Raw genomic sequence first — 19,570 nt, forward strand, 5'->3', positions numbered from 1 at the left:
TCATTCCCAACTATATTATTAAAAATTGGACAACAAACAATCAAATAGACCATGTGTTGCTCCAATGTTAGTGACTCTATCATTGGTAAACTAACAAAAAAAAAAAGATTCCATTGGAAACAATGTAATCTTTTACACCAATAAAAAGACAGAACCCAGAAATGGTTACTGTCTATAAAAAAAAAACTTTTAAAACAAACCAAAAAATAATATTAATTATTATTATATAAATTTTGTTTTCTATTATTCTATCTATCTCTTCCTTAGGTCAAGACATCAAAATTATTTATTCCTTTTGTATTTGAAGAGGTTGATATTGGTGATTCACTGTTGCCTGCAGGGGCTGTAATATTGACTGGTGGTGGAGGAGTGTTGGTAGTTCTAACATTCTCCATTGATTTACTCATGCCAAGAGGTACATTTTCAGGTGTTGATGCTGTCTTTTTACTTCTTAGACGAGGATCGTTGAGTGTTGACTTTTTGGTTTCATTCTGGACAAAGTATTGACCACCACTGTCATCCTTTTTCTCTTGCCATCCAGATGGTAACTCTCCTTGACAAGATTGATAGATTCTTTCAAAAAATGATTCAACATCTTCTCCATCAAATAATCTATTATGTTTTGGTCCAAATAATGTTGATCCTGCAATATGATAACCAAGACTTCTATATGCTAAATAAATTAAATAAAAAAATGTAAATATTATAAATATAAATAATGATTATAAATTTCTTTTTACCTTCAAATTGAGATTCAGTAAAGAATTGATCAGTAGTTGATTCATGTGGAAAAGAAGGATGTTGTGAATGATATTCTTTGATAACTTCATCTTCATCACCTGTCAATGAAGATTTAATATAGAGAATGTATCCTACTTCACCTCTAGGTGGAACATCCGATGAATCACCACTATCTTGATAGTTGTTGCTAGTAGAGAGATTAGAGAATTGTTTTTTCTTTTGATAGATAATTTTTCCAACTGTCCAATGTTTTGAACTATATCCATTTTCCGATCTTCTAATATCATCCAAATTAATTTGAATATTAATTCCAAAATCAATTCTAACTAATCTCATTAATTGTGCCATACTAAATAAAATAAAAAGTATTAATAAATTATTTTATATACTCTCTATCTCTCTTTTTCTTTCTCTCTCTTTCTATTTTGTTTACCTTGGAAAAGTCATATCAGGATCAGCTTCTGAATCACTCATAATAACATATTTACATCTTCTTTTAATTAATTCATAAGCACCAAGGTTTTCAATGTGACCACCATCTGATAGATTAATACACCAATCCTTGCTAGTCATATGAGTCCAACCAAATTCCTTGACAAGATGATAACAAGCAAAACCACCATAAAAGAGACGACCAAGATGAGGATGACGGAGGAAAATACCCAAAGGATTGGGTAACCAATAACCAAGACGAATGTTGAGGATACCAAGAGATAGGACGAGTGTTGGAATGGTAGCAGTTCCCATTTTTGTTCCTACAGCTGCACCCGAGATGGAGACTGCTGTGGCGAGATCAAGACGACGATCAAGCTTTTCCATTTGTTCGGTTGAACGATATCCACAACTCTCTGACCCGACATAGTGCTGCGAAAAGATGAAAAAGTCGGATCCTCGAGTATCGGTTGGCATGCCAATATCAGTCTTGTCATCAGTCTCGCTGGTCGTATAGTTGAGTGTCGTGTTGATGATGAGGTAGGGTGCGATCGATCGACGGTTGATACGTGATACCTTTTCGCCACCGTATGGTCTGAATCTGCCGTTTCGAATGCTAAACATGTAGGCCTTGGAAAGACGGTCTCTGTAGTACTTGTGCATTGACGTTTCGTTGATATCCATTGTAAAAAAGGAGAGCATCGAGACAAAGAAACAAATACCGTTTCCCAGGCCAAAAACAGGTGCGTTTGGATCGAGCCAGACACCCAGCTCCAAGTAGGTCAAGATGAGGAGGATGGGACCAATGACAGAGACGATAATGTGGAATACGAGACGTTTGACGGGTGAGATCTTGGGATTGGTGAGCAATGTAAATGCCAACGAATCGGCTAGAATGAGCGCAAAAAGGGAGATGAGAGGATACACTCGGAACGATTGATCGTTGCTGCCGAAATAGTAAAGATAGTGACGTTCAATGATTGGGAGCGACTCGACAAACCCCATCGAGATGAGGAGGATGAATAGCCAACCAAACGATCGATCATACCATACCTTGCTGTCCTCTTTGCGTAATAACCAAGGGTGGTTGAGGTAGAGATGTAGTACGAGCGAGATGATCATCTCAATGTTTCTAACACCCGAAAAGTACTGTGAAATGTCCGAGTGGTAGATGGTCAAAAAGAAGACGATCGCCGGTATCGTCACCTTGGGTCTAGATATTAGTGGGAAAATAACAATGTGAACCAGTAGATTCCAGGCGATTCGCAGAGTGAGGTAATAACTACCACGAGCTTGAATGATGGGTACATAACGCTCAAAGAGTAAAAGCGCCCATACAAAAGGGAATATCGAGATGAGATTTAAAACGATACCACGTAAAATGAGTACTGGAAACAGCATAAATTCAAATATACCATTGGCCAAGTAGTTGGCAGAGTTTCGAAGATGTTTGAGTGGTACACCCTCCTTCATTCCACGGCTATAGTGGAATGGAAAGTTACTCCATTCCGAAGTATGCGTACCTTCACTGAGAAGTGATATCAAACACGATCCAATAAATCCACCACCGCTAACCGTCGAAAGATAATCCACCTTTCTAAAAAACTTGTGTTTTGCCAATGCCTGAAGGAGACCCAAATTAAAGGTTGCCGAACGAATACCTCCACCTGACAATGCCAACCCAACCAATCCAAAATCAACAGATGGTTGTATTTTTGGTGATGTAGTTGATCCAGAATATGATGAATGATTAAAATAATGATGACGACTATTATTATTATTACTATTCTTTTCAACATTTATATTATGAAATGATGATGATGATGATTCCTCTTCAAAATCTTCATCACTACTACTACTACTACTACTATCAAATTCGTATGGTTCAATCTTTGGTTTATCTTCATCATTATTATTCTGTTGTTGTGGTTGTTGTTGATTTTTAGATTGATTGATTTCCTTTTCAGTTATAAAATTTGGAATGATTACATTATCGGGAGCACTACTATTATTATCATTGATTGGATTATTTAAATTGATTGGGTCGACCAATACACCCGCACCGACAGGAGAGGCTGGTAGCACGGTTGGTGGTGAAAGTGCAAGTGGTGACGGTTCTTTTTGAAGCATTTGGCTTCCTCTAAGAGTTTGGGGTGTTCTAAACATGGTCACCTTTTTCTTGTTGAGACTGTTGCTGCCGGGGTGGTCGAGTCCTGGTGGCGTCGAAATCCCTCTTGATGTGGACAGTGCCGATGACGTACTGGATCGTCGCATCAAGGGGAACAAACTAGAAATCTTGAATGGATCCTTTTCGTGTAATACATTGACACGACGTTTGGCCAACTCTTTAAGTTCCTCGGGGAATATATCGGCAAATCGTTTTGGCTTGGTGTTGATCATCTGTTTGATGAGAAGTATCGGGTCGACTATACTATCCTTTCGACGTGACTGATAGATCCCGCCGCCACCACTACCACTTCCACCGCCTGTTGACAGTGTACCACCGCTACTCTGACGCATCAAACGTTGTTGTTTGAGTCTTGACTGGAGATGATGTGTTCTCCAAACATACACCCTAAACACGCCCAAGATGATAAACACACCGATCGTCATTGCCATCCATGGTTGCAGCAACACTGGTCCTAAACTCAACCAATCCAAGTATACCAATACTCTCCCCTTTGCATCAAATCCAAATAATGTCCAAGTCATTGAGACACTACTACTATTAACTAAACTAAACTAAACTATTATATATTCTATTATTACTATTATTCTATAATTAAAAAACAAATATAAATATAAACAAATTAATAAAAAGTAAGGTTTATAAATAAACAATTTAATTCAAAATACATACATTTCTTTCTTTCTTTGTTATCTATCTGACTAGAGGTAGGTAGTGATTATTGGTTGAATGAAAAGTGTGTTCTTCCAAAGCGAGTGTGTGGTTTTATACTTTACTTTTGTGATGATGAATGATAAAAATATTATTATTATTATTATTTTAAATATGATGAATATGAATATTCATTCATTCATCGTTCATTCATTCTGACAAATACGATTATCATAAAAAGATAAAGATTAAAAGATAATAATAATTTAAAATTTGAATGAAATGAAAGCATCGCGATCATTCTATTAATTAAACCTGATCGAGTAGCGGAATAGATAAAACAGGAAGGTCATCACGCGCGCGAAAAAACCACACTCTACTCTCTTTCATAGTCAAGTTTGATCATACTACTACTACTATTGCTAACTGATACTACACACTTGTTTGTGTGTTTCTATTGATTATCGAATCGACATTATATAAATATCTAGCCAACAACTACGTGTAAGTTAAATAACAAATTAAACCCTAAAATTAGAAAGAGCCGATGATGCTCTTTTGCAAAAACTGACAATGATCATTATATATTTGGACACATATCATCAAATTAGGTTTAATATATCGACAAGAGAGAGATAATAATAAGAGAGAGAGAGTAAAGAGACAGAGAAAGAGTAGAGAGAGATGGCAAAAGAAGGTAGCCAACAGTTGGTTGCAACAACAACACCAACTAAACCTGTAGCACCACCAATCAATGGAATTGAAATGGAGCGTATAGACTATATACCTCTCAAGAAACAACTAAACAATGTATTAAAAGATAAAGCTGATATGTATTGGGACACACTCAAACAATTCTTTACTGGAAGAATGACAAAGAGAGAATTGGATCATTTCGTATTACTCTATCTTACTGAATCACATTGTATGTTCAATATGAAAAGAGAATAATGTCTTATCCTATTATATACTTACCGTGTTTATAAATAACTTTACAGTAAAGTTACATAATGCATTTATTAGAGCACTATTACAAAATTCATTGTATGCAAATACTCCACCAACCCAAACTCTAGACCCACCAAAACCAATACCAAAGAAGAAAATACTTACCTATCAACAACCTGTTCAACCTGCTCAATCCAAAGACAAGGAGCCGAGTGGTAAAGGACACAGATCAAAGGACAAGAAGGGTCGATCTTCATCGTCGTTGTCATCGGCAGATACAGCCGCTACCACCACCACAACAAGCAAGTCGAAAAAACCAAAGGCACCATCCTCCTCATCCTCTTCATTATCATCTTCAACCTCTTCGAGAAGAGTATCAAAGGCTGGAAATAACAATACAACAACCACTGAAACTTCACTTCAAACAAAGGAAAAGAGAACTCATCCAAAATGTAAACTATTACAAAGCAGAGAATATAATATAATATATATATATATATTCTATACTTTTACTTACTTTTTTACCTATTTCTATTTTATAGATTCATTATTATATTCACCTGAAGTTCAATCATTAAAGGATAGAATGGAAACGATTGCATGTGAATCTGGATTGAATGGAGTATCGAGACAATCAGTGATATATATGATGTTGGCATTGGAACGACACATCAAAGATATATTGTATAATAGTAATCCTCAATTAACAGACAAACAAGATAAACATCATTATTTCTATCATACCCCCATCCCCACAGACTTTGACGACGAGGATGATTATAGTTCTGATGATGAATTCCTGCCACCCAATCAAAGACCACCTCCACAATATTTGGCATATCAATATGATTCTATACGTAATGAATTATTTAATCAAAAACAAGAAAAAGAACAACAAAAAAGAATTGATAATCATCCTACTACATCTGGTCTAACTTTGAAATCTTATAATCAACAAGAAAATGAAGATATTCAACTTGACAATAATAATGATGAAACATCTACTACAAATACTACCGATCAAACAAATAGTAATAATAATAATAATAATAATAATAATAATAATGGGGACAATGATGGTGAAAAACAACCTGACAAAATGAATATAGAAAATAATAATAATAATAATAATACAACTAATAATAATAATGAAACCAAAATGGAAATTGATTCTACTAAAACAATAGATACACCAAATAATAATAATAATATAAATAATAATAATGCTACTACTAATACTTCTACTACTACTACTACAACAACAAATGTAATTGAACCAAATAATAATAATAACAATAATACGCAACAACAATTATTGGCAACCAAACCAAATCCAAACTATTTTATATCAAAGAATCCATTGTTGTCGTTTAGTATACCAGTTTATAAAATACCAACTGATCTATTCAATAATAATATTTGTGATGAAATAGATGATGACAATACTAGTGGTGGGGAATACTCCTCTACCACTACAACAAAGAAGAAAAGTAATCCAATTTTATCAACTCAAGATGTTTACAGCACCATAGAAATGAACCCATACATATTAGGAGAAGATACACTAAACTTTGAAAGAATTAATCTTAATAGGTATAAATAAATAATAATAAATAATAATAATTTCTGGTTCTTTTTTTTTTCTAAAAATATCTTTGTGGTCATTGTCCCTTTTTTTTAGTTTTTTGAATTTTCTACAGGACCACCCAAAAAGCTTAAATAGAAGCATTGAGGCTATTTTCAAGTATATTTTTTAGAGCAGGAGAGAGATGATCATAAAGGTCTCTTTTCAGTGAGTGGCAACGCTCATTTCTACTTGTTGGCTACACTACCTTGTAGATATCCAAAAGCAGATGCTCTCAATTTTTGTTTGTTGAGGGTATGATCAGTGTGCTTTAGCGCAACATCCCTTCTCCACCCACACTATACTTAATTTAAAAGACAAAAAACAAAGAATAATTGTTATTGAGACTATACTCTAGAGTATTTAATATATTACTAGTTTTGTTTAAATATTATTTGTTTGTTTGTAATTTTAATTTATAAAAATTAAAAAGGAGTGATCGATTTATTTATTTCTTCTTTTAAAATAGAAATATTTGTTTGTTGTGATTAATTATATGTGTGAGTGAGTGAGTGTGAGTAAGGCGAGATGGTTGGTTGGTTATGGATTATACAGTATTGTTATTTGGATTATTATCATGTTATGGTTATTGTTGATTGACTATTTATACATGCTGGAATTGCTGTGGTTGGATTTTGGGAATGAGGGAGGGGGGTGATTATTATATGTATTATTTTATAATATCTGTGAATTTTGGCTTGTTGTTATTAATTATTAATTAGTATTATTATTATTATTATTATCTATGTCTATCTATGTCTATCTTCTATTGGTATATATTGTTATTTGTTATTTGATTATTTGATTATTTCTTATGTTGATGACTTAATTCAATTTTAGTTGGATGACTATTAATTTCATGTCTTAATAAACGAGGATGTTGACCACCAAAACAATCAAATTCACTGAGTTGTCCTGGATCGATAGCCGAAGCCTTTTGATTGGCCTCTTCCGATGTAAGGGCATTGGCATTGAAAAGGATTTGAGCAACCAGTTCCGAGCAGAAAAAGGCACGCTTTCCTTCGAAAATGAGGTTGTTGAAACCCATGGCAATAAAACTGGAATTGAGTACATCAAAACTGACACGTCTTCCATGGTACTCCCAAACACTCATCATGAATGCTTCCTTTTGGTCTTCGGTAAATGGAACCTTTTGTTTGAGACTCCAGATACTTGGACCTTCATAGTCGAGCAATCGTTTCTTGAGTGGATAGATATTGACACCGGCCAAGACATCGTATTCACGGAATGGATCCTTTCCATCGTATCCTAGTACCGACTCGATCACAAACAACTCCTTTTCAGTGGGTGCAGGCTCACCCTTTTGTCGTTGGGGAAATGTCTTTACAACCAAGCCACAATGTGAATACGGTCTACATGTTCTCTTTTTAATCCATTTACTAATAAGTGATTCTCCACCATCATAAAATATAACATCTCCATTATCCAATGAATCAATTGCATCTTGAAAAACAATTGATTTTGATTTACCTTTACTTGTCTAAAATAAATAAAAAATAAATAAAGACATTTAGGATAGGATAGTTAGAACAAAGGTTATATATATATTATATATATATACTTATATATTGTCTCTCATTTGTATCTACTTACAGATTTAACAATATCTAATTCATCTAAATCATCTTTTGAAAATAATAAACTGACAGTTGTATCATCTTTGAATTTTGAATTGGTAGTATCCAACTTGATGGAATGTAATTGATTGGGTTGGTATTGGTCGAGTGGAATGGTGGCAGATCCAATTCTGTCACCATCACAAGACTCTATATCAATTCGTATGTTTTTTTCCAACTCGTTGAATGGGAATTGGACATACCCCTTTTCCCAACTTGGTCTCTTTATAAATGGTGCTTGTAATATTGATTCATCATTATTTCCATATGATATCTTTGCTTTTAATTTTTTATCTAAATAAATAATAGAAAATAGAAATAAATAAATAAGTATTATGATCACCTATGATTATCATCTTGGGACAGGTTTGTAAGTGTATACTTACTCATATATGACTTGACATCTTTATTAGAGTAATGTGGAGCATTGTCACAATCAAATACTATAGTATAGAAGTACAAAAAGAAGAAGGTGATGGGTTAGGGTTAGCCTTTACAAGATGTTCATTCGTCATATCTCATCGCAATCACAATCCAAACGTCGACTTTTTCATTGTTGTCCAAAAACCATCCAAAACCAAGATTCGATTATTTGAATTTAAACGAACGGCTCGGTGGTTTTTGAAAAAAAAAAGAAAACCTTGTGACGTGGAATGGATATATATATAAATAATCAAGTAGTACTACTATGGATACTTACAAAATACAGATAATAGGTCTTTACCTCCAACACTTATATTTTCATTCTTGGTGACAGAGTTATTATGATGATAATTTCTAATCACTTGTTTGGCAATGATCGAATTGGATATTGTCTTTGAATTGATCCCTCCCATTTATCTCTTTTTTGTTGTAACTATAGTTGTTATTGTTGTTGTTGTTGTCTTGTTTCTCTGTTTTTGTTGACCTTTTTAAAGTAATTGAATTGAAATTTGAAAAGTTGATTGACTATTATTATTACTAGCCACTACTCTATTATTATTAATTGGTACTGAACCTTGAATACACTAAAACCGGCTGATGTGTGTGTGTGTGTTTGTTTGTGGTGAATTCAGTATCAGAGTGTGTGTGTGTGTCTAAGACGAGATGATGAATAATAATTATATATCTTATGTTTAAGATGTATATATATGTATATATAATATTATTTGTGTGTATGTTTGTATATGTATTAAATAATAAATAAATAAAGTTTTATAAATATAAATTAATTGTTGTAATAAAAGATAGGATAGGATAGGAGAGAGAAGAAAAAAAGTGTAGTATGATCTGTTTTTTGTTTGTTTAGCTATGAGATCATGGATGGTTTTGTGGGCGGTGATATCAAAAGGGTGGTTAGGAAAGAAATGTTCTTGTCCCTTTCTAAAAATCTAGACTCTTTGAATATCGGCATCATCGAGAAAGAAAGAGACATTTGCCCTCCCTCTCTGCACACACAAACGCAATCATAATGAATGACAAGGACAGAGAGAGAGGAAAAGTTTTTGTAAAAACCAAGATACTCTTGGATGGTTGGATGATGTCAAGTTTGAAGAAACTAAAAAACAAAGTTAAAAAAGGGGCATCGTGTCTGTCTTGTCGCCCCCCTTTCTACTATCTTTTTGTCAATCGAAAAATACAAAATCAGATGATTTTTACAAGTCCGTGCAAATATCGGAGAATGTTCGAGAAAAGCTTCAAAAATAAGGTAGTACAGACATTGAGCTTAAGAGTAACCTCTATGGCCTCAGATAGGGGGTTGTCAGAGTAAAAAGGAAAAATGGAAAAGACTTTTATCGAGCCCGTGATCCTCAATCACAACCATACAGAGATTTCATTGTCTTGTGTGAATTATATTTTTATTATTAAAAAGTGGAAATATCGCAGCATTCATTTTTTGCAAACAAGAAGCAGCAGCTGTAAAACCGAGTAGAAGGGAAGTGGAGTCGGAGCTCAAACTTATCATCTTCTTTTTACTTTTTATTTAAATTTGCAGATACAGAATAGTTAAATGCCAAATACAAATAATAATGGGTCAATCAATGAATGGTAGTTGAAAAAGAAGAAATGAAATGAAATGAAAATTCGATCAATCAATCAATCACATGGTGACCTATCATCACACACTTCAATCGATGAACTGCTACAGTAGAAAATGATGATGATGATGATGGTACTCTGCTGCTGTTGACTGCAGACTTTTGTACTACTACTTTGGAGATCGTGACAGATAGATGGATGGATCCAATTGACACAACAAACACGTGTTGCTATGATGTGAAGATGAACATACATTTTGAAAATAAGTAAAGTATTGAACTTATGTTGACCTACACTCTCTATAGTGTGTGTGTCAAGAAAAATAATTGAATGTTTAGCATACACACAAACCCTCACACCACCCACCACAATTGTTACAATGGAGGATTTAACTTGAATTTCTCCCACCACACCCACACAACGGTTGTATATAGAGTGAGCGGACAACATCTGTTGGTGGATTTTGCAACTGGATGAATGGCTGACACGACCCTTTTCAAACATATGGTGAATATTTATTTATTATTATTATTATTATCAAGACCACCAACACCACCACCCCCCACTCCTCACCATTTTGGTGAATAATATTAAAAATTCATCCATCCATCCTTCCATCCATCAACCAATCTATTATCAAACTAGAGAAACAAACAATAGGAAACCAAAACAACAATAATAACATAGCAACAACAAATTATTTATTTACTTATATTCAAGAAGAACAAGAAGAAGAAGAAGAAGAAGAAGAGATAACAACAATTGTCTTTGTCATAGTATAGTTCCAACCAACTCCAACAACAACAACAACACCAAACCAGTAACATTAAATTAATAACATACCAAGTACCGCCGAAACCAAAAAAGTATTATCAACAATCATATGGAACACTCTCTCTTTTCCATTTGTTTTCTTCTTCTATTTCCCAATCAATCACACACATTCCTTATCTTTTAGATAGATAAACTCTATCTTTTTTATATTCCAACACCCTTATCACGTATACGTATACTTTTGTGTGTTAGAGAGAGTGGTTGTAAATTATATTATTATTATTCCATTAACCTCCACCAAAACAAAACCATTACCATCATTATCATCACTTGCAATAATCTGCTCTGCCTTGCACAAACAATCAAACAATCATACAATCAAATCAAATCAGCAGAAACAAACACAGCTGGTAGTGGTCAACAGTCAACTTTGTTCACCCTCATGTCAATCGAACAACCACACCCACCATCATTTAGGTTAGTTATATACATATAATTCGTCATCACACTCTCTCTCCACTCTCTCTTTTTTTTTTAAATTGGTGATGATTTAAATATTATTATTATTATTATTATTATTATTTAAAATAATCAATCTTTTATGTTTTGTTGAACAGAACAATAATTTAATTTAATATTATATTATTATTCCATCCAGTCATCATTTATATATATTCTTTTTTCAATTAATCTAAAAGTCTATCTATAAACCAAAAGGTAATCATTTATTTGTTTGTTTTTATATATATGGTATAAAATTATTTCCATTTGTTTCAGACAAGATTAATCCCCTATCGAGCTATCGTCTCTCACTCTCTCTCTCTCTCTAATTTAATAATTTATAGTTGGGTAACTTCCTTCTTATTCTTCTCTTATTATTATTGTTTGTTGTGATCAATCAATCACACCTTGTATAACTTTATCCAATACCATTCATACCTCAAACAAACTAATCGCCAATTCATACCCTCTACACACCTATAAAATAACAACAAACGTTCAATCAAAAACTAACAAAAACTATTCTTTTTTTTTTTCTTTCTTTCTTTAAAATATATATTCATTTATATATTATTATTTGTAAATATTCACTCACTCTTTAAAAACAACTTAGGTTCTTAACAAATAATAATTCATTATTATTATTATCCAAACAAATATTAAATATTAAATAGTCATCATCAACAAATAATATATCATACACAAAAGTAGAAAATGAGGATAAAAAGGATATTATTCCCCATTTTGGTGCTTTTAATAATATTATCTATACATATGATTAATGGTCAGACTACTACTGATGCATTAACGACAGCGACCAGTTCAACTGGTACTACTGGTACTACTACAACCAAACCAACTACATCATCATCATCATCAACAACGACATCTGGTACTACAACAACCAAACCAACTACTTCATCATCGACATCATCGACCACCAAGAGTTCGACCACCAAGAGCCCAACCACTGCAGTACCAACCGATTCATCAGATGATACCCCAGCCACCACTACGGGAGCCAGCACCTCTGGAACTACCAAACCATCAGACTCGTCAGTTGACAGTACCGAACCTGAAAAGGTAGACTGTCTTCCCGAGGTCGTTGGTCTGTCAGGTGCCATCCCAATGAAAGAATCCACCGATTACAAGCCATTCCCAGGTTGTGAGGTTTCTATTGATAACCTTGACGATGCAGCTGATGGTGGCAAAGAACTACGAATTGATCCATGTGAAACATGCACCAAGAAATACTTTTGTTCAGCCCTCACTGTTGGCTCTGAAGTTAGTTTTGGAACACATCAATTTATGGTACGTGGCACCAAGAGCAAGTACACCAGCACCAAGATTTCCTTGGTCTCGGGTAGCGGTGTTTCGGCCTATGAAATGTTCTTTATGATCAATAACTCAACCGACTTGAGAATGGGATACGTCTATCCCAACGCCAACAGCGAGCAACAGCAGCAGGTGGTGCGCAAGACCATGACAACCGATCTCACCTCGTACATGACCAACTACACGATTGAGTGGGCCGAGAACCAGGTCGACTTTTTCGTCAACAACCTGTTGGTGCACCGCGTCGGCTATACTCGCAAGTTTGGTGACTCACCCGTCTTTGCAGCCCAGGTCAGTGCCTTTGTCACCGAAAATAAATTCACGGTCGCACCGACCGAGGCGATTGTCAGCTTTTACAACTACACACCCAACTGCAACATCACCAAGAACAAGGACCCCATCTACCAGTACGTCGGCACACCACTCTACTACTTTATGGAGAACTGCTCCAACTACCGTGCCGAGTGGGTCTACAACGACACATTCGACGAGAACTGGACCGACAAGTCGACCAGTCTCCGTTACGTCAACTACACCAAAGCATACCACCGTGGTCAGAACGGCTTCTTTTTCAACCTCGACAAGGACACGATCATCTACTTTGAGAGAGACGGTGGCTTTGCCAAGAAGCAGTTCAAGTACCTCAGTTTCTGGATGAACGGGCTGACCTTTGCCTCGTCGCAGCAGATGACCGTCTACCTGATCGCCAACCGTACCAAGGTGGCCAGTGCCAACGTCGGCGAGTATCTCAGAGGTACGCGTCAGCCAAATTCGTGGTACAAGGTCAACATACCGATGAGCAAGTTTATCATCAACCCGTCCAACATTACCAGGCTCCATGGTATCGCGTTTGGGTCGACCACTGGCCAGTTTGCGGGTTCTGTAGTACTCGACGACATTCAATTCAACAATGGATCGATTTGTATGGACGAGCGAGAGGGTGTGCCCATCTACTCTAACGGATCGCTGGCCGATGGTCTGGCCGTCTATTCACAAGGTTCCAACTTTGAATCTACCGTCGTTCAATACACCTCTCATCGTACCGTTCAGTGGTACCTCAACAATCAATATGATATTTCCGTAGGATTCGAAGCTGGTGCATTGGACACTGTCGAAAACAATGGTCTCATCATCTCTGTCTACTTTGTACCCAATGCCGATACATACACGGATCCCAACGACGTTTCACAGACGCCTATTCAACCAAAGATCAGGTTTTCGCTTACCAACCAGGGAACTGATATCCAACCTCTGGGTATCGCCGAGTATCTTGGAGGTGAAATTCCTCCCAACAGATGGCTCTCGTTCACCATTCCATTTGAAGATTTTGGCCTTTGGGAGAGTGCCACTGTCGATGGTTTCAAGCTAAAGACCGACGGTTGGGACTCTTCAGTCACTCAAGGCACTCTTTACATTGGAAAGATCAAGGCTGCCAAATTTGTTCCTCCACCATCTGAAGAATCTTCAGCCTTTATTCTTAAATCTTCTTCATTGTTTACCTATGTTACCATTACCTTGATTTCCTTTATTCTTTATTTTTGAAATCACCCCAAAAACAATATATAAAACTCAATTATTAATAATATAACAACAATAATTTAATATACAATTAAATATAATAATTAATTTAATTAAATTTGTGTAAAACCCTTTTTTTTAGAAATACATATAAAATAAATAATATATTTTAAAAACAAATAATTCTTTTTTCTTTTATTATAATTAATAAATCGTAATTACTATTGTCCAGGTGGAATATTATATATATATCTTTATAAATATATAGATAGAGTTGTCTATTTTTGTTTAAATTGTAGACATGAATGCAAATTTGCCTGGAATAAGGTTAGTTTTACCTTCAATGATCGAACCACTATTATGTGATACGAGTGGGAATGAAGTGCATTGCCATTGATTGGCAGAGTTGACATAGGCTAGACAAGCATTTGACAAGTTGAGTGATGGATTTGGATTCTTGAAATAAATTGAACTAGTAGTTGAAACTGTTAGAATATTCACTAGAAAAAAAAGAAATAAATAATTAGTATCAAACTTAATATTATTAATATATATTATTTTTGGCTTACTTTGAGAATCTCTAAGAGTAAGTTTAAATGGTGGAGATAAGAGGTTTGAATAATAATCAAAGGTTGAAGAAATTAATGAACTGGAAACCTTGGTAGCATAGGAATCGGCGTATGGGGCAATCTTGAGATGATCACTGGTGGCTGGAAGATTGGAGCCAAGATCCAAGAAAATGTTAGAGCCGATGGTGAATGGTGTGGCGGGTGAGACGTATCTTTGCAAGATGGATGCAGTGGCACGAGTTTGTTGATAGACAAGGGTGGCTGTGACCATGACACGGTTGGAAGATGGGACTTTAGTGGTACCATAGTTGCTGCATTGTGAGGGACTAGAGACACATGCATAGTTGTCTGGACACTGGTATTGGAATGCATCACATCCTTGGTATGGTTGGACGGGTGCGCCGGCGGCAAGACATCCAAATGGAGTTGGGTTGGTGCCGGCTGGACATGGGTCGCAGGTTGCGGTGGCTGCCTTGCATCCGTCGGTGCATCTTAATGGGAGGCTTGGAGGACACGATGGCAATGGTGGACATGTTTCGTACGAGACGGTGCATTGACCGGTCCAACAAAAGAGTGATCCGCCTACTGGCTCGGTACGCATGCAATACATGTCGAGAAGACAGTCGCCGGCGTTAATACTGGCTTGAGAAAGACAAGAGAACGATGCACCGCAACGAGACTCGCCAGCTGGACAGTCGGCAGCCAAGATATTGTCGGCTTCATAGGGATTGTCGGTAGTGTAGATGTAAAAGGAGACAGAGCCTGCAGCGCACTTGGTGAAGCCTTGAGCTTTTTTAAAGGTGACTGCCGAGCCCGAGGTGTAGATGATGTTGGGGTTGATGAGACCGGGTGTGCGGAAACGGGTGGTCGAGGTGGCGCCGTTGCAGTTGATGTTTCCGTCGGCCGAGTGGATCAAGTTGAAATGGACAGAAGTGTAGTTGTTGACACTACCGACGACGAGTGGGGGGTATGCGAGTGTAAAGTTGGCGGTGGCCGGGTCGTTAAAGTTGACAAAGCTGTTGGCACCCAATACAATCGATCCAAAAGTCTCCCTTTGGACGGTAGAGTAGGTGGCAAGGACATTCGTGTAGGCGTTAAAGTTGAGAGTGGTCGATACAACGTTGGCAATATAGTTACCGAGGTTCCAGGTAGACGATAGGAAATTGACCGATCCACCATTCATGTTGACGGCAACCATCGACACACTACAATAGGAAAAGTTGAGTGAACCGGCGCCAGAGATGGGTGCTTGGAATTGGTAGTTGCAAAACTGTCCTCCCATGAGCTTGGATCCGTCAACAACCAATGGCACGTTGGACAAGAAGTTCTTGGCATTGAAAATGGTTGAAGTACCCAAATTGACGGTTGGTGGTGATGTCTGACTTGTAGACACTTGGAAACCGGCAGCAATGGCAGCAGTGGCACCTGGAACAACTACAAGTTTACCTCCAGTGAATAAATTGGTACTGGATGCAGTCAAAGCAGAGGTATAAGCAAAATAACCAGTTGCAATCTTGGCAACCAATAAACTAGTACTATCAAGTTCTAAAATAGTATCACTAAATGTTGATGTTGATGTAAATGATAAATCAACACTAAAAAAGAGAGAGAGAAAAAAAAAGATAAAGAGAAAAGAGAGAAGGTTAATGTTTGTTTTTCTACTTTTTTTTTTTTTTTTTTTTTTTTTTTTTCCCTTCATACTTTGATAATTTTAAAGTTGAAATTGTACTACTAGCTGAAGATGATTGAATAGAGACTGGAGTAAGGATGGCCAAGGTTTGGAGGGATTGGATATGGCAATTGAGAGAGAATTGGAATTGGACGTTGAGACCGACGGTGATGGAGAGAGTGTCGAGGATGAGTGTAGCATTGGTCATACTCAAGACTTCATTGTCTGCCAAGGTAAAGGGTGTGGAGACGGTTAACACTGTATCTACAATGTTGAGTGAGAGGGCAACTGGCATAAAGCAGAGACCCAAGATTACAGCCGTGGCAAGTATCATTCGAATTAGAGGAGAGGAGGAGGAATTCATTTTTTTAAAAAAAGATAGAGAGTTGTGGAAAATAGTCTGGAATTTGTTTTTGTTTTTTTTTTAGACAAGGGAGAGGCTGGAATGTGAAAAAGAGAAAAGGGAAAAGGAAAGAAATAATATTAGAAAGAGATAATATTTCTTTTAGAGGGAGATCCGCATCAAAACCAAGTCAAATGTGCAGGCTATAAGTACCTTACCTTTTGGTGATCTTTGGAATAATTAAAAAGAAAATCTTTAAATTTGATGATTGGTGGTCAAACGAGTGGTGGTCAAAGTCAAAGAGGAGGGGGGGGCAATAAGAGGCTTTGCACAAGCGAGCAGTTGTCGTGTCGGTCGGTAGGCAAGGCAAGGCTAGATAGATATTAATAATGAATGTTTCTTTCGGTTTCTTGTATTGACGAGGAGGTAATTGGTCCGTTGTCTGGTAAAAGGGCAAACAAACGAGTAGAGGAGGGCTGGATAATGTAATTGGAGGGATGGCCAGAGCTCTGATTTTAAGAGAAAATCGACGACACACTTGGGAAAGGGATCTCTTTGTGTTGTATCAACAGGCTAGGCTGGCTGGCTGGCTGGCGGCTCTCTTCGTTTTTTATTGGCAACAAATGAAGTGGTGTTGGGGAGGAGGATGAGGGCGGTCAGTCGACTTTTGTTTGTTTCGGGATGTGGGAAGATCTGATTTTTGTTTTTTTTGTTTTCAAGACTTCTTAGTGTGTTGTTGCAAAAGTAGAGAAGTGTAAAGTGGGTAGTAGGGTAGTTGTTAATGTTTGTTGTTCTTACTGAAGAGTAGTGAAATATTTGCGAGTGTATAAATACTCTTGTTAAAGTGACTCTTTGTTAAAATCTCGGTTTACCTCGAGTGCCAGAGATTACTGTTTTGGGTCACTTATGCTAGCACATGATGACTATGATCATCAAAATGGAACGGGTGCCTAGCAAGCACTGTAATTGGAAAAACCAGCTTGGCGTTGTTGGGCAACACAAACAAGAGTCGAGATCAAAAACGGGAACTTTGCAGGTTTTGCCCAATCAAGTAAAACTTGAGCCTGCAGCTTGATTCCATTAAAGGAAACAAAAAGTTTGAAATCCAATTGAAACGATACTACTCCAGTATGCAACCAAGGGTACCTTTGGCAAGACGAAACTTTCGAAATGATTGATGTTTGATGCATGCTGATTGGGTGATTCTTTCGACTATAATAGTGTGTATCTTTCCTTCTCCTCCCTCGCCTTATGATTTTTAAATACCACATATGATCTCTTCTCTCTCTCTCTCTTTTGGAGCCAACACCAATCCATCCATCCATCCATCCACATCCTAATCAAATTGATTGATTGATTCCTCTCTCGATCGTGGTTAAACTTGCATCGCAACCAAGTTACACCAATCCTTTTCGTCTTTAGATTCTATTGTTAGGTTGTTGTTTGTTTTGATTGATTGATTTACTGATTTAACCTCTTAAACACCTATATACGATGTAATCACATTTGAGATGGTTGTGGGTGATGGGAGAGGCATGGGTTGGGCTGCCCAACTTGTCGATATCAAATGTGATCATCCATCCCCGTCTTTTGATCAATTGTGTCATCATGACTAAAAACAGTTGTTACTATATCTAGTGTGTGTGATCTAATATTAAACTATCTCTTCTCTTCTCTCTATCTCTTCTTAATGATATGACATGTCTTGGGTATTAGCTTTTGGAATCTCTCTCTTCATGTGATGTTCAAAAAAAATCAATTTTTTTAATTTTTTGAACCCTCTATCATCTTGTTGGTAGGCTTTACAACCAAGATTCCTTCATCACTTTATATATATATATCAAAGAGACAGGAGAATATATAACCATGGTAAGATAACTCTATATGTCAATCACACAAGTTATCATTCATTGCATTGTTGGTATATGGTGTGTGGACAGGTTCGATCACCGAGCTAGGAGTAAAGATACTACAACACATGCCATCATACGTAACCACCACAATAATAGAAATAGATATCTTACAAGAGGAGGAGCATGCATGCAAGAGAGGAGTGTAGTAAACACAATCTATTAATGATGTTGGACAGTTAACAAGGAATAAAACATGATGATAACCAATTCGATAGGTAGATTGATGTAACCCCCACTAACTCGACTCAATACACAACACCTTACCTTATATAGGCATTAGTAGCATATGAAAGTCTAATTGACCCATCAGCATACCCATTCTTTGCTTTCCTTTTTGTAGTCATTGGTTTGTTTGCCTTTTCAACCTTTGCTGTGTAGGTATAATAGATAATAATAGAATAGTAATAATAATGGACGGATGGATGAATGGCTTCAACAAAATCACACACATTTAGAGATTTACTTCTTCTTCTTGTCAAGAACACAGTTTATTAATAATCCATTTGATCAATTCAAACTATAGTTCTGAACTTACCTCAACCAAAAAGAACATTTTCAAGGGATTAACTTTAGCTACTATTGCATCGGCTACTTTGGGATTGGGTATTTTCTTTGTATTCTTGGCTGGTGGTATCTATGTTTAAAAGAGATGGAGATTGGTTAAAGATTAAAAAAAAAATAGATATAATAATAATCATGTATACAACA

The 19,570-nt window shown here is 36.3% G+C and overlaps 7 protein-coding genes across 7 annotated transcripts; 4 read left to right on the plus strand and 3 right to left on the minus strand.

Annotated features, from left to right (window-relative positions):
- Nucleotides 1-263: 263 nt before the first annotated feature.
- DFA_12210 (patatin family protein) lies at nucleotides 264-4,035 on the minus strand (the record flags this gene model as incomplete). The annotated part of the gene is made up of 4 exons (XM_004353795.1): nucleotides 264-673; nucleotides 741-1,090; nucleotides 1,175-3,915; nucleotides 4,030-4,035. 4 exons carry the CDS (start codon nucleotides 4,033-4,035, stop codon nucleotides 264-266), a joined length of 3,507 nt encoding a protein of 1,168 aa, XP_004353847.1.
- Nucleotides 4,036-4,696: 661 nt separating this feature from the next.
- DFA_12211 (uncharacterized protein) lies at nucleotides 4,697-6,679 on the plus strand (the record flags this gene model as incomplete). Its single annotated transcript, XM_004353796.1, has 4 exons — nucleotides 4,697-4,937; nucleotides 5,011-5,412; nucleotides 5,503-6,553; nucleotides 6,661-6,679. The coding sequence occupies 4 exons, from the start codon at nucleotides 4,697-4,699 to the stop codon at nucleotides 6,677-6,679; spliced, it is 1,713 nt and encodes a 570-aa protein (XP_004353848.1).
- A 710-nt stretch (nucleotides 6,680-7,389) lies between these two features.
- Nucleotides 7,390-9,057, minus strand: DFA_12212 (uncharacterized protein; the record flags this gene model as incomplete). The annotated part of the gene is made up of 4 exons (XM_004353797.1): nucleotides 7,390-8,085; nucleotides 8,199-8,515; nucleotides 8,608-8,664; nucleotides 8,922-9,057. The coding sequence occupies 4 exons, from the start codon at nucleotides 9,055-9,057 to the stop codon at nucleotides 7,390-7,392; spliced, it is 1,206 nt and encodes a 401-aa protein (XP_004353849.1).
- A 3,232-nt stretch (nucleotides 9,058-12,289) lies between these two features.
- Nucleotides 12,290-13,508, plus strand: DFA_12213 (uncharacterized protein; the record flags this gene model as incomplete). The annotated part of the gene is made up of 2 exons (XM_004353798.1): nucleotides 12,290-13,110; nucleotides 13,292-13,508. The coding sequence occupies 2 exons, from the start codon at nucleotides 12,290-12,292 to the stop codon at nucleotides 13,506-13,508; spliced, it is 1,038 nt and encodes a 345-aa protein (XP_004353850.1).
- Nucleotides 13,509-13,645: 137 nt separating this feature from the next.
- On the plus strand, nucleotides 13,646-14,392 carry DFA_12214 (uncharacterized protein; the record flags this gene model as incomplete). The annotated part of the gene is made up of 1 exon (XM_004353799.1): nucleotides 13,646-14,392. The coding sequence occupies one exon, from the start codon at nucleotides 13,646-13,648 to the stop codon at nucleotides 14,390-14,392; it is 747 nt and encodes a 248-aa protein (XP_004353851.1).
- A 264-nt stretch (nucleotides 14,393-14,656) lies between these two features.
- DFA_12215 (uncharacterized protein) lies at nucleotides 14,657-16,970 on the minus strand (the record flags this gene model as incomplete). Its single annotated transcript, XM_004353800.1, has 3 exons — nucleotides 14,657-14,868; nucleotides 14,938-16,532; nucleotides 16,639-16,970. The coding sequence occupies 3 exons, from the start codon at nucleotides 16,968-16,970 to the stop codon at nucleotides 14,657-14,659; spliced, it is 2,139 nt and encodes a 712-aa protein (XP_004353852.1).
- A 1,845-nt stretch (nucleotides 16,971-18,815) lies between these two features.
- Nucleotides 18,816-19,506, plus strand: DFA_12216 (UPF0197 transmembrane protein; the record flags this gene model as incomplete). Its single annotated transcript, XM_004353801.1, has 3 exons — nucleotides 18,816-18,818; nucleotides 19,136-19,236; nucleotides 19,386-19,506. 3 exons carry the CDS (start codon nucleotides 18,816-18,818, stop codon nucleotides 19,504-19,506), a joined length of 225 nt encoding a protein of 74 aa, XP_004353853.1.
- Between the last annotated feature and the right edge of the window lie 64 nt (nucleotides 19,507-19,570).

Source organism: Cavenderia fasciculata (genome assembly GCF_000203815.1).
Source record: "Cavenderia fasciculata unplaced genomic scaffold Scf_EUAJFUG02HR96I-5, whole genome shotgun sequence".
In the NCBI taxonomy this organism is placed as follows: domain Eukaryota; phylum Evosea; class Eumycetozoa; order Acytosteliales; family Cavenderiaceae; genus Cavenderia; species Cavenderia fasciculata.